At 53.3% G+C, this 12,712-nt stretch overlaps 1 protein-coding gene across 1 annotated transcript in view; it reads right to left on the bottom strand.

Moving 5' to 3' along the window:
• The window catches only part of LOC131587568 (uncharacterized), a 61,144-nt gene that overhangs the window by 20,713 nt on the left and 27,719 nt on the right, over window positions 1-12,712 (bottom strand). The window contains exons 33-52 of the mRNA XM_058855568.1: window positions 12,211-12,421; window positions 9,445-9,724; window positions 8,553-8,732; window positions 7,826-8,008; window positions 7,515-7,694; window positions 7,192-7,374; window positions 6,515-6,697; window positions 6,204-6,383; window positions 5,881-6,063; window positions 5,412-5,630; window positions 4,195-4,302; window positions 3,560-3,754; window positions 3,026-3,205; window positions 2,740-2,931; window positions 2,525-2,624; window positions 2,275-2,360; window positions 1,414-1,764; window positions 931-1,113; window positions 404-583; window positions 129-311 (exon numbers count right to left, since the gene is read on the bottom strand). Of these exons, the coding sequence (XP_058711551.1) occupies window positions 129-311; window positions 404-583; window positions 931-1,113; window positions 1,414-1,764; window positions 2,275-2,360; window positions 2,525-2,624; window positions 2,740-2,931; window positions 3,026-3,205; window positions 3,560-3,754; window positions 4,195-4,302; window positions 5,412-5,630; window positions 5,881-6,063; window positions 6,204-6,383; window positions 6,515-6,697; window positions 7,192-7,374; window positions 7,515-7,694; window positions 7,826-8,008; window positions 8,553-8,732; window positions 9,445-9,724; window positions 12,211-12,421 (3,740 nt within the window). The remainder of the gene's footprint in view (window positions 1-128; window positions 312-403; window positions 584-930; window positions 1,114-1,413; window positions 1,765-2,274; window positions 2,361-2,524; window positions 2,625-2,739; window positions 2,932-3,025; window positions 3,206-3,559; window positions 3,755-4,194; window positions 4,303-5,411; window positions 5,631-5,880; window positions 6,064-6,203; window positions 6,384-6,514; window positions 6,698-7,191; window positions 7,375-7,514; window positions 7,695-7,825; window positions 8,009-8,552; window positions 8,733-9,444; window positions 9,725-12,210; window positions 12,422-12,712) is intronic.

A 12,712-nucleotide genomic window follows, 5' to 3' on the forward strand; every position in this document is an offset into this window, starting at 1 on the left:
GGGGGAAAAGCAGCAGAGCTGGGGCTGGGGAGCAGCCAGAGCTGAGGTTCCCCCTTTGTTTGCGAGGTCACAGTTCAGTTCAGGGGTGCTCACCCTTCCTGCTGGGGGTACCAGCATTTCCAGCTCACCTTCACAGCGGGGGTAAGGGATGCTCCAGACTCCCGATGGCAAACAGGACACCGTGGTTTTCCCGGTGAGGGCGTACCCCGGCTCACAGTTGTACTTCACTGACGTGCCAGGGATGAACTCTGTCACACCCTTGCTGTCGTGCTGGCCGTTTCTGATAATTGGAGGGGGAGGACACGGCAGCACTGCAGGGAGGAGGAACAGTCCCAGCTAGCCAAGAGCTGGCTACACAGAGGCTCAGAAATCAGCCACCACCCTGGCCCTCATTTGCACTTACGCTTCTCACAGGTGGGGACAGGAGGGTGCCACTTGCCCCCAAACTGGCACTGAGACTCTTGAGAGCCCTTCAAGGCATAACCAAAGTTGCATTCGAAGAAAATGATGTCCTTCAGCTTGTAGGTGGTCTCCAACCCAGTTGCTTTTCCGTTCTCAATCTCCGGCTTGGTGCAGCCGGTTGCTGGAAGGGAAGAGCACGAGGAGGTGAAGAGCTGGGGATGTGAAACCTCTCCTTGCTGTGGAGGGACAGCACCTGCTGCTGGGCCTGGCCATCACTGTCACGGGCATTTCAACACTACTGACTCTTGTTCTTACACAAAATATCGTTATTCAGCTGTTCCTGAGCGTTTGTGCTCAGCAGGAACAGAAAGGGAAACCCACAGAGGCACATGGGGCTGCTCCTGCCCGTGGCACCTCTGGTCCCTGCCTCTCCCTGGGGATTTGGTTGCAGTGATTAAACCAAGAAAGGGGAAGGAGCCCAGGGCCAGGCAGAAATCCCACAAACACACAGAAATCCCACAAACACACCTTGGCAGCGGGGCTGGGGCCGGCTCCAGGTTCCCCTGGCAGTGCAGCGGATGGAAGCGTTCCCGAGCAGGGAATAACCCTCGGCACAGGTGTACAGCACCTCGGAGCCCGGGCTGTGCCTGGCCCCAGGGCTGCCACTGTGCTGCCCATTGGCAATGCTGGGGGGAGCAGGACACCTCACCTCTGCCAGGGACAACAAAAGGAGATGAGAAATAGGGACAGGGCAAGAAAACCTCCAAAAACCCAACCTTCTGAAAGCAAAGGAGGGAGACAACACAAGTGCAATCAGTCAGCACAAGGTGATATGTAACTTTTCCAGAAGCTCTCCTTAGCTCTTTTCTCCATCAGGGAACAACATCCTGGTTTTTAGAGCATTTTCAGAAGTAATAAATCAAATTAAGTTGTAATGAAAACTGAAGCAATAACAGTACTTCCCCATCAGCATCAAAAAGAAAACGCTGTTATACCAAAGCGCTACTCAAATAAACATTTTATGCGTAGAAAAATGATTTGAAAAGTTGTAAATGCTCTGAGTCGTTCTGAACACTGACATGAACTGCTGTGAAGAAATAAAATCACTCGTGTCCCCATGGGCAGGGGGACAGGCAGAGCTGGCTGTGGGCACACCCCGAGCCGTACCTTGGCACCGTGGCACTGCCCCGCTCCACGAGCCGCGCTGCCCGTCCGCAGAGCTGCAGGACAGGGAGGCGTCTCCAGCCAGGGCCAGCCCCGAGCTGCAGCTGTAGGTGACCACGTCCCCGAAGGTGAAGGTGTCCCTGGAGCCCCCGCTGTGTGTCCCGTGCGGGATGGCCGGAGGGGGAGCGCAGGTGATGCCTGTGGGCAGCACAGGGGCACGGTCACAAGGGGAAGGAGGGCACACCCTCTCTGCCCAGGAAGGGCGATGATGGAGAGGAAACCACCTCAGCAGTGACACAATGACCCCAGTGCTCCAGGAACAAACTTGGCATGGAAAGAAAACACACGTGGGAAGGAAAATCTGTCCCCTCCTGTGAGTCACTTCCTTGCTGGCCGTGTCTGGAGGTGATGGGACAATTCTTACCTCATTTTCCATAACCAGTGACACAGCGAGAGAGACTGGCCAGTGAGGAATACTTACCCACCAACTGGGAGTTTAAAATATTAATGTTTCCTCCCAGTTTGGACCAGAAGAAATAAAAGACCTTTGAAACCATTTTCAGAAGCAGATCCAAAACAAAATGGAAAGAAAAAGGAAATATTTTACACATTCAGTGACTTGAGAAATCTTTTGCAACAAAACTTTTGGCTTGAAAGAAGTTCCACTTTATCTTGTAAACCAAGGGCCTGCTGTGGTGGCCTACTTACGCTGGCAGACAGGAGGATCCCCACTCCACGAGACACCTGTGCCAGAGACCTCACAAATTCTCTGGGAGCCTCCCACCAGCTTGTACCTGGACCACACAGAAGGATTCATTAATTTAACAGTGAAAGAAAAAAAATCTCTTGCCTTGAGATTCCTTTACAACCCTTGCAAGTGGCAGGCAAGAGTTCTGACTTGGGAACTGGGTTGTGCAAAGCTGAAAATCCCCTTCCCTCTCAGCAGGGCAAGACTCACCCTTTGTCACAAGTGTAATTAATTCTGGAGCCGAGGAGGAGATCTGTGAGGACAACAGCTCTGCCATTCTCTGGGTCCCCTGGGCTGGGACACTGCTGCCCTGGAAGGGAGCACAGCCTCCTCAGCCTCCTCACCACAGAGACCCACAGAGCTGGGAGAACATGGAAAACCAGCCAAGCCTCACACTTCAGCTTTCCAGCACTTGTAGAACGTACTTTGACAGAACTGCAGCGCTGCAGACCACGTCTGGTTCCTGAGGCAGGTGATGGTTGGCGAGACCCCCGGGAGCTGGGTGTAGCCAGGCTGGCACACGTATTCCACCCTGCTCCCCTCAGGAAACACCTCCTGATTCCTGTAGGGCTCCTTCAGCTCGGCAAACTCCAGCCTGGCAGGGGCTCTGCAGCCAGCTGCGGGGAGACAGAGCCAGCCTGGCTGTTAAAGAGCCAGAAAAGGTGGATTTGGGAGAGCAGGGGAAGGTTAATGCCCTGGTGGGACACTTGCCCGGCTCGCAGACCGGCACAGGCGGCTCCCAGGTGTTGTTTGGTTGGCACTGGAGCTCTCTGTGGCCACGAATGGCGTAGCCTGGGTCACATTCAAATGTCACCGTGTCCCTGTGTGCGTAGGCAGACCTGGGAGCCACGATCCTCCCATTCTGGATCCGTGGGACCGGACAACTCGCCACTGGAAAAGAAAAGAGGTGCAGGTGCTCAGAACGGGTCCTCAGGCAGAGCTGTGTGGCTGTGAAGCCACCAAGAGCTGCAATTTTAAGATAAAAGCCTGAAAATCATTTTCTTAGAGACGATGTTGTGCCTGCATCCTGCGATATCAAACATCTCCAAGGGGAAAGGGGATCCTGGGGCAGTGGGGTGACCCTGCAGCCTCCCCCACTCTGCCTGGCCTCAGCCCTTGAAAACGCTGGGGCAAGAGTTCCAGCTGGCCAGAGTTTCCCAGTCATTCCCAACAGGGACCAGCAGCTCTGGGAGGATTTCTGGGGGATTTCTGGGGGTCCCTGCAGCTTGGGCAGCCCAGCCCCACCTCCACAGGCCGGCAGGGGCTCGCTCCACACGCCGCTGCTGCCGTCGCGGGTGGTGCAGTGGATGGAGGGCTCCCCGTGCAGAGGGAAGCCGGGGTCACAGCTGTAGGTCACCGAGGTGCCGTAGAGGAACTCGCTCAGCAGCCGGCCCGAGTGCTTCCCGTTGGGGATGTCTGGAGGTGGCTCACAAGGGATGCCTGCAGAGGTGCAGAACGAGGATTCTCAGTTCAACGGCAGCACCTGAAATCCCTCAGTCTGTGGGACACAAAAAGCTGGTTCTAAAGATGGAAATCCTTGTTGGCAGGTGGAAAGCGGGGCAGTAATCAAAGTTCTGAGGAGGAAACACCTGCATGCTTTGCATTTCCTGCTTCTTAAGAAATAAGGAATCAAATGCTTATTTTGCATCACTGGTGTAAAATCCTGGTGCCAAGACGTGCATCAGGCACAGTCTGTTTGTCACCTGTGTGTCACACCTAGGAGAGCCTGGGAAATGCTTTAAAACCCCAGAATCTACCAGCAAACGTTTCTCTCTCCGTGTGAGATCAGCCACACTACTTGATCAGCAGAGAAAGTGGCAGTCTCTGCTGGAAAACATTTCCCAGATCCGTGCAAACCCTCAGAGCCGTGAGCTACTTACGCTGACAGAGGGGAACGTCACCGCTCCATGCAACGCGTGCCCCAGAGATCTGACAGCGTCTGCTGGACTGTCCAATCAACCTGTGCCTGGTGGTGGAAGGATTGGTCATTCATCCCAAGCCTCTGCAGCTGCAGCTGCTGCTCCTCCCCAGCCCTGCTGGCAGCAGAGCCGTGGCCCTGCAGGGAGGTTCCTTCCTTGCTCTTCCCCACCCATTTCCCGGTATTTATAGGCTGTATCTCTATAAATACAGATATACTTTAGTGTTTAGGCACAACAGTGAGCACCTCGTGCTCTGTAGGGAACCCTGCACTGGGGCTTCTCTGCAGAATCCATTTGCTGGGAGTGAATGAAGGTTCAGATTAGTTCACTCACCTAATCCATCTCCAAAGCAGGACTTACCCCTCCTCACAGCTGTAAACCACCGTAGATCCAATCTGGAGATCTGTCAGGGAAATAATCTTGCCATTCACAGGCTCACCAGGATGACTGCACTGTTTCCCTGGGAAAGGAAAACACCCTTATTTTAGGCTCCTGTCTCTCTACACCACAGTACGAAATATGGAATTACTCCTCCAGTCCCCTGCCCGCATTCCCAGTTCCCCCCAACACTGGTTTCCAACAGCAAAGGGTTACATGGCTTTACTAGTCACACATTCAGAATAACATCAAGGTTTTGGCAGCACGGACAGAGCCTGGGAGCTGTTCCTCCTGCACCAACAGACACCAAATCAAGGATCTATTCACTTTTACAGAACTCTAGTGCTTCTGACCACACTCCGCTCTCAAGGCATGTAACAGTAGGTGACATTCCTGGGACTTTAGCATATCCAGGGCGGCAAGTGTATTGCACAGTCTTCCCAACAGAAAAATCAATGGCATTTCTATGCTCCTCATTTAGCTCAGCAAACTGAAACCTTGTGGGAGCACCACAAGCACCTATTGAGAGAGAAAAGAGACATGAGAACCGGGCAGGACAGGCACAGCGGGGGCAAGCACACAAAGAGCACTGCTAGGAGGAAAGGGGTCAGGCTTGCCTTGCAAAAATGTTTATTTTGATTAATATAAATAAACAAATTAATAAACAAACACATATTCCCAAAGGGTTGCAGAGGCTTAGGTTCATATTTCTTAGATCTTCCCCTCAAATGGGTTAACAACATTTTTTAAACAGGATTAGGGGATATGAAATATCAGCATAGCCCGAGGTTGTTGTGTACCTGGAGAGCTGCTGAAGGTGTCCTGGTGAGGCAGTGCTGTGTCACACACAGGTGCAGGGGGCTGCCAGCTGCCATCCTCCTGGCAGGACACGCTGGCACTGCCCCGCAGCCTGTAACCATCGTGGCACTGAAATGTCACCGTTTGCCCGGGCGCAGAGAGGAGTCCGTGGCCAGCAATTTGCCTTCCGTTGGCTACGATTGGACTGATGCAGACGGTCCCTGGAAATGAGGGTGGGCAGGAGGAGCAAAAGAAAACACAAATCCACAGGCTGTTGATGTTGCAACAACAAAATCAGCGTGATGTCCACACAAACCTCCCCAGCCGCAGGAAGGCTTGGCGTTAATGGATTCCATGATACGTTTTACATGGAATTAACCCTTCTGGAGGATCTGTTTGCACTGGGAACGGTGTCCCCTGTGCCCAGAGTCACTCTGTGTTTGTCCCCGAGGGCACCGAGCCCGGACTCACCTTCACAGCGAGGGCTGGGCTGGCTCCAGTTCCCCGATGCTCTGCAAGACACAGCGGCATTTCCAACCAGGTAATAGCCGGCATGGCAGCTGTACCTCACAGACATCCCAGCCGTGAAAAACGCTTTGTCCTGCCCGTTGTGCTTTCCATTGGCGACCTCCGGAGGCATCGGGCACGGCCGGACTGCGAGAGCGAGATGGGAAATTTAACTCGGCGACAGAGCAGGGAACGAGGGGACAGCAGATGCTGCGCTGCTGGGTTAAATCCCTGCCGGAGCCCCCGTTCCTGCTGCAGTCCCTACTCCTGGGCAGAGCCGCACTCACCCCTCTGGCAGACAAGGAGCGGCGGGTCCCAGGTGCCCCCGGGCTGGCAGCGAGCCTCAGCCGTGTCCTCTGAGCTGTATCCAGCATCGCAGTCAAACAGCAGAGTCTCTCCGGCTCTGTAGGTGCTCTGGGGGTTGTAGACGTTCCCGTTCTGCACCTCGGGTACCTGGCAGCCGATGGCTGTGGGAACAGAGTCCTTTTAATGTCACTGCGTGAGCTGCACCGTGCACACCCAGAGCCCCCTCCTGCCGTGAGCCGGCTGCTCTGATCGCACGGGACACCCGGCAGCCGGGAGCGAGGCACCCACACACCTTCACAGCGGGGCAGGGGCCGGCTCCAGAGCCCGGAGTCCGTGCAGGTGATGGAGGCATTCCCGAGCAGCTGAAAGCCCTCGCTGCAGCTGTAGGACACGGTCACTCCCCGGGGAAAGCTGGCCCAGGAGTGGCCGCTGTGCAGCCCATTGGCGATGCTCGGTGGCCGAGGACAGCTTATCTCTGCAGAGCGACGGGAAAACCTCATGAGAACTTGGCAGAGGTGATTTTGGAGAGGCAGCTCAGCCCCACCCTCCAGCATGTCAGACTTTGGGGGGACAGAGGTGTGGAGCCCCAGGTCCTGCCAGCTGCATCCTGCAGCAGCCTTTGGGTGTCCTGTCTCTCCTCCGATTTTTTGGACAAAGAGTATTGAAATGATTCGTTTAAACTCAGCTGGGGTCCCCCTAAAAGCGATGTCCCCCCCATGGCCGTGCCTGGTCTCAGCACCGTCACCGTCCGTGGATGCGCTGGAGCCAGGCTGTGACTGGAGCTCAGGGAGGAGGGGGCTGGCTCGGGGTTCGGGGATCTTAACTTGCTCTTTGCACATTATAAACCCATATATTTCATTAAAATGGAATTCAGTCTCTCACTGAAGGTCTCAGTGGACTTGGTGAGGGTGTCCCCTGTGCCCAGAGTCACTCTGTGTTTGTCCCCGAGGGCACCGAGCCCGGACTCACCTTCACAGCGAGGGCTGGGCTGGCTCCAGTTCCCCGATGCTCTGCAAGACACAGCGGCATTTCCAACCAGGTAATAGCCGGCATGGCAGCTGTACCTCACAGACATCCCAGCCGTGAAAAACGCTTTGTCCTGCCCGTTGTGCTTTCCATTGGCGACCTCCGGAGGCATCGGGCACGGTCGGACTGCGAGAGGGAGATGAGAAATTTAACTCAGGGACAGAGCAGGGAACGAGGGGACAGCAGATGCTGCGCTGCTGGGTTAAATCCCTGCCTGAGCCCCGGTTCGTGCTGCAGCCCCTGCTCCTGGGCAGAGCCGCACTCACCCCTCTGGCAGACAAGGAGCGGCGGGTCCCAGGTGCCCCCGGGCTGGCAGCGAGCCTCAGTCGTGTCCTCTGAGCTGTATCCAGCATCGCAGTCAAACAGCAGAGTCTCTCCAGCTCTGTAGGTGCTCTGGGGGTTGTAGACGTTCCCGTTCTGCACCTCGGGTACCTGGCAGCCGATGGCTGTGGGAACAGAGTCCTTTTAATGTCACTGCGTGAGCTGCACCCTGCACACCCAGAGCCCCCTCCTGCCGTGAGCCGGCTGCTCTGATGGCACGGGACAGCCGGCAGCCGGGAGCGAGGCACCCACACACCTTCACAGCGGGGCAGGGGCCGGCTCCAGAGCCCGGAGTCCGTGCAGGTGATGGAGGCATTCCCGAGCAGCTGAAAGCCCTCGCTGCAGCTGTAGGACACGGTCACTCCCCGGGGAAAGCTGGCCCAGGAGTGGCCGCTGTGCAGCCCATTGGCGATGTTCGGTGGCCGAGGACAGCTCATCTCTGCAGAGGGAAGGGAACGGCCTGTGGCTCTGCTCTTTGCTGCTTTGTGTGCTGCCAGGGTGATATCCTGAATTCTGCTCTGTGTGCCATTTGCTGGATCGAGGCTTAAATTCACTAAAAGTGCAGCTGCACCTGCCAGAAATTCCTGGCAGCGATGACAGCCCCGACAGGACTGCAGGTGCATCACAGGATTTGGCAGGGAACCACACTGACATGGAAGCAGTGAATAATTACCATTACTTCCCATTCCATAGTGAAGGTGAAATGCCCCACATCTGCCCAGAGAGTCAGAAATCCCCCCGGGATTCAGATCCTGTCATCTCACGGGGTTCTCTTCTCCCCATCCCTCTCGGAACCCCAGCCAGGGCACAGCCATCCCCCCGTGCCATCCCAGCGTGTTCCACCGGAGCTGTTTCTGTCTCTGCCAGCCAAGCTGGCGGCTCTGCTTGGAGCAGGGAAGCCGGGACAGATCCACGCCGGCTTTGCCTTTCCCCCGAATGTGTGAGGACACAAGAGGGAGCTTTCACCCCGCTGGGATTCTCACCTTTCCTGCACTCTGGAGGAGGGGGGTTCCACCTGGAGCCAGCTCCGCAGGTGCTGCTGCGGGAGCCTCGCAGAGCGTACCCCGGGCTGCAGGAGAAGGTCACCGTGTCCCATGTCCTGTAGGAATAGCGACGAGGGGACACCGTCCCGTGCTGGACGCGTGGGAACGGGCACAGGGCAGCTGGCAAAGGGAGAGAAAGGAAATGTTCGCCTGCACAGGTTCCTGCCGGGATGGTGTCGGTGCAGCTGGGGTGGGGGTCCCTGGGGCCGCAGGACCCTCCCTGTGCCCCTGGGGGGCCCCTCTGCCACCTTTGGTGACAAATCCCCGGCAGCAGCCCGGGACTGAGCCAGAGCACGGCAGGATCGGTGCTGGCAGAGCACCCCAGGATCGGGGCTGCCAGGAGCACCCCAGGATCGGTGCTGGCAGGAGCAGCCCAGGATCGGGGCTGGCAGGAGCACAGGGATGGGCCGGGGGCTGCCAGGAGCACCCCAGGATCGGGGCTGCCAGGAGCACCCCAGGATCGGGGCTGGCAGAGCACCCCAGGATCGGTGCTGGCAGAGGACGGCAGGATCGGGGCTGGCAGGAGCACCCCAGGATCGGTGCTGCCAGGAGCACCCCAGGATGGGTGCTGGCAGGAGCACAGGGCTGGGCCGGGGGCTCTCTGGGGGTGCCCAGCCCCGCCTGGGGGTCCCGGCTGCGGCTCTGATCACCCCAGAGGGTCTCTGCCATCCGCAGGAGAGCTCGGAGGCTCCGCGATGCCGAGCTCCACCCGGGACCAGCGCAGGGCTCCCATTTCCCTCCGCTGGGATCAGCGAGGAGAGGAGCAGCGATGAGGAGGAGGAGGGATGTGGGAGGAAGGCCCCAGGGGAGCAGAGCTGCTGCTCTGCCTTACCTCGAGCCCCGGGCGCGGTGCTGAGGAGCAGAGCGGTGCTGCCCAGCAGGCAGAGGGTGAAGGTGGGCACCATCCCCGGCACTGCCGGCGGCTCCGGGGTGCAGGGCAGATATGGGCACCCCAGTTCCCCCCCAGTTCCCCCCAGTGCCCCCGTGGGAGGAAGGAGACGCTGCTGGGGGACTTCCCAGGACTGTGAGACAGGAACTGTGGGCTCCCCGGCACATCCAGGCACAGCCAGCACCCCCGGGGAGGCCGCAGGTGCCTCAGGCTGCCGCTGTTGCTGTTTTTGGCAGGGGAGGATGTGGAAGGAGGGGTGGAAAAGGGCTGGGTGCAGGCAGAGGTGCTGGAGCTGTGCCCACGGTGCAGAGCATCCTCAGGGGAAGTGTCCCAGCTCTGTCCCAGAGCCCCAGGTGATGGTGGTGGCACCTGAGGGACGTGGCACAATTCACCTGCCCAGGTGGCAGAGTGGGGCATTCCCTCCTCCCATAAAAACCAGAGCAGCTGTGGACACAAATCCCTCTGATCCCACCCTGGGCTCATCCCTCACCACTGGCAGCAAGAATAAAGACCCCAGACAGGACTTTTTGGTGAAGGAGCAGCCCCAGCAGCTCCAGCTCCCCACCTCACATAGGTGACACTTTCTGAGCCTGAAACAGGCAGCGAGACACAAACTGCTTTTATCTCTTTTATTGACAGAGAGATTCCAATCCCTACAAATCCAACATTCACCCTTTGGAATTGCACTTGGTCGTTTGCACTCAGATTATAAAGAAAAATTATGTTGAATTTATTACAAATGCAGTAAAACCTCTGCAATGGTAAATTTTGGTGATCACACCTGTAAATAATGTTTCAGCATTTGCAATTCCTTTCATTGGATTGTGGGGAGATAATTCCAAGCTGATCCCCAAATCACATATTAAATCAATTGAAAAAAAAAAAAATCACTTTGGACTACACAGTAGGAATAAATGTGCTGGGATTAAAATAGCAAACCCAAACACAACCCAGAGCTGCGAGGCTTAGGTTGTATTTAGTCCATTTAGTCTCTCACATGGCTTCCAGTAAGAGAGAAATAAAAATAACCAGCAAAGTGCTTGTTCTGCAAGGCTGTGACAGCTGGACAGGACAGTGCTCTGCTGGGAAGGGAGAACTTGGGGGTTTGTTTGGAACAAGGCTGATGTGTGGATGGAAATGGTGATTTGTGGGTTCCCCTCTTATTAAAGGCTCGTTCCTGCCAGCAGGAAGGCACTGGGGGAAATGGAGAAACCAAAGGTCTGTAGTAGACACATTTTGGATGGTTCCTGTTCCCAAGTGTGCGTCATGAGAAGCTCCCAGATGGGTGATTTACCTCTGCAGCAGACAAAACCCCAAACCTCAATGTTTTGCTTTCCCAGCAGTTTAAAGTCTGAGTGAGTCAAGTTTAGCCAGACAAAATTCCACCAAGCAGTGGTGTTTCCCTTCTAAACAGGAAATCTGCCGGTCTGAGCAGATGTATATATTATATATATATATCTTATTTTTATATATATATAGATATTTATTTATTTATATATTTATTTATATTTATATTTATATTTATATTTATATTTATATTTATATTTATATTTATATTTATATTTATATTTATATTTATATTTATATTTATATATTATAATATATAAAATATAATATATAAAATATAATTATATATTAAATATAATAATATTTAGAATAGAATAGAATAGAATAGAATAGAATAGAATTATAATTATATTTAAATTATAAATTATAAATTATAATTATTTATATAATTATAAATTTTTATATATAATTATATTTTTATATAATTATAAATTAATATAATATAATATAATATAATATAATATAATATAATATAATATAATATAATATAATATAATATAATATAATATAATATAATATATAATTATATATTATATATTATATATTATATATTATGTATTATGTATTATGTATTATATATTTATATTATATATTATGTATTATGTATTATGTATTATGTATTATGTATTATGTATTATATATTTATATTATATTTATATATATAATTTATATATAAATTTATAATTAATTATTTTCATTTTTATTTTAATTATTTTAAATTAAATTAAATTAATCTAATTAATTAGTTTATTATTTATCAATTATTAGTTAATTTAATTAGTAATCAAATACGAAATTAACCCCAGAGCCAGGATACCGATATTCCTTATTTTACATTCCTTTTATTTATAAAACAGTTTTACTATAAATACTGTAAATTTTGCACTTTCATCTGCACACTAGGACAAGAACCTCAGTTAAAAATAAAAAGCAGTTTAAGAAGTACAAATAAATCTCGTAAGATTGTGCAAAGGGGAAATTCTTTTCCCAGCTCAAAGAAACGTTTACTGACTTTTTAACATCTTGCTTTAAGAGCTGCAAAAATACTTTGTTCACAGAAAAATAAACAAAAAAATGGGCATTAAAAGTGGGCATAAAAGTGTTTTTTCTGCTTCGTTGCCAGCTCAGGTGGAGTCGGAGTTTTGATTTCAGGTCCTTTTATTGCACTGAGAACCGAACCCCTGCCAGCGCCAGGGATCGGGGCTGGAGCTCCCCTCCCTCCTCAGCTGCCGGGTTTATCCTGCAGAGGGGAACAGGAGGGGGTCAGGGGGAGCCCCTGGGGCTGGGGAGGGTTTGTGGAGCCCCCTCCCCTCCCCTCCCCGGGGAGCTCGGGGTGTTTGGGGGGTCCCGTTCGGCTCCTACCTGCGGCCGCCGGGCGCGGGGGCTGCACAGGTGAGCGTGGCTGGGCACCGAGCACACGGGACAGATGTGGCAGCCGGGGCTCTGCACAGGGACCAGGTGGCTCAGGGTGTCCCCCCCGGCCAGGGGACACACGGGGCTGCTGCCTGTGTCCCCGTGGACAAGGGACAGCAGCTGCCAGTCCATGCAGGGAGGGCAGACGGGGCGCTCTGGGCTGTGGGGAGAGAGGTGAGGGTGAGTCCTGACAGGACCTGCCCCTCTCCAAACCACCCTGCCCAGGCTCCAGCACCCACAAAAGCTGCTTTCCTTCACAACTTCCCTTTTTAAATTGAAATAAGCAGCGATTCGAGGATGAAGAACTGGGCCAGCTCCCTCAGGATTGGGGCTCGCAGCCAGTGGCACAGGCACTCACAGGAATAAATGGAAAAACCCCGAAACAAACGCAGCAGAGAGGAGTTCACACTTGCTGAAGCCAAAGCAAGCAGATGCACATGCCAAACCGTGT

The sequence above is a fragment of the Poecile atricapillus genome, chromosome 23, assembly GCF_030490865.1.
Source record: "Poecile atricapillus isolate bPoeAtr1 chromosome 23, bPoeAtr1.hap1, whole genome shotgun sequence".
Lineage (NCBI taxonomy): Eukaryota > Metazoa > Chordata > Aves > Passeriformes > Paridae > Poecile > Poecile atricapillus.